Source organism: Dipodomys ordii, unplaced genomic scaffold (genome assembly GCF_000151885.1).
Source record: "Dipodomys ordii isolate 6190 unplaced genomic scaffold, Dord_2.0 Scaffold3347, whole genome shotgun sequence".
NCBI lineage: Eukaryota > Metazoa > Chordata > Mammalia > Rodentia > Heteromyidae > Dipodomys > Dipodomys ordii.
In genome coordinates, this window is record NW_012270562.1 from 1 (window position 1) to 1,156 (window position 1,156).

The window sequence follows — 1,156 nt, forward strand, 5'->3', positions numbered from 1 at the left end:
GCAGGGGGCCTGGACGGGGCGGGGCCTGGACGGGGGCGGGGCCTGGACGGGGGCGGGGCGCGTCTCACCGATGGGCACCGAGGAGTCGTACACCACCAGGCCGGTCTTGGACCACTTGCCCAGGGGGTCCAGGTTGACTCCGCGATTGATGAGAGCCTGAAAGTGAGGAGGACGGACGGGAGAAAACCTCGGGAGCTGCTCTGCCTAGCAGACACCCGAGGCCCAGCGCAGCGGCTCCGGCCTGTCATCCCAGCCGAGACTGGAGGACGCAGGTGGAAGGCAGTCTGGAGAGGGAAAGGCTGTGAAGCTCTGATCGCCAATGAATGGGCAAGAAAACACCCCAGAAATGGAGCTGGGGCTCAGCGTTGAATAAACAGGTGAAAGTCCAGCAGCCAGGCCCTGAGTTCAAATCCTAGTATCCTCAGAGGGAGAGGAACTGACATGCAGGCACAGATGTGGGGGTTAGAGGTCACAGTCCCTGGCCCCTTGGGGCCCACGGCTCTCAGCACCCAGACCCAGGTTTGCAGGTGTAGGAGGCGCGGGGTGGGGGCGGGGGATGGGGTGGGGGGTGATCGTGGGTGTGCAGCAGCAGTACCCCCACCCTGGGCCGAGACCTCACCTGGGCCAGGTCTCGGCGCCGGGTCTTCAGGGTGTTGGTACGGAGGGTGATGGGCCGGGGCACCTCATTGGCTTCTAGGAACTCGATCAGCTGCGTCAGAGACGAGAGGGCGGGGCCTCAGCACGCGTGGGGGGGGGGTTTGCCCAGGAGGCTGAGATCTGAGGATCACAGTTCAAAGCCAGCCCGGGCAGGCAAAGTCTTTGGAGTGGCTCAAAGGTAGAGCGCCAGCTGAGCTGCAAAAGCTCAGGGACAACGCGGCCAGGCCCTGAGTTCCAACCCCAGGACAACAAAAGTGGGGGGGGGGGGGACGCACCTCGGCCAGGGGGAAGAGCTCCATGAGCTTGCGCAGCAGGAAGTCCCCGTAGGAGTAGTAGGTGGCCAGGTCCTTCTGCAGGCGGCTCAGATACTCGGCGCGGGAGCGGCCTTCTTCCCGCTGCGCCCCGAAATCACGCAGCACCCCCACGAGGTCCTGGATCCGCTTGTGCACGCGCTGCAGGTCGGGGGCCTGGGCATGTGGGTGCAGTCAAGGGGCTGTCC

At 65.2% G+C, this 1,156-nt stretch overlaps 1 protein-coding gene across 1 annotated transcript; it reads right to left on the bottom strand.

Annotated features, from left to right (window-relative positions):
* Positions 1-42: 42 nt before the first annotated feature.
* On the bottom strand, positions 43-1,144 carry LOC106002116 (probable 28S rRNA (cytosine(4447)-C(5))-methyltransferase; the record flags this gene model as incomplete). Its single annotated transcript, XM_013037040.1, has 3 exons — positions 933-1,144; positions 620-709; positions 43-156 (listed from the first exon to the last, which is right to left on the bottom strand). Coding segments are annotated over exons 1-3 (228 nt in total), but the record flags the coding sequence as incomplete, so codon positions are not given.
* Positions 1,145-1,156: the final 12 nt, after the last annotated feature.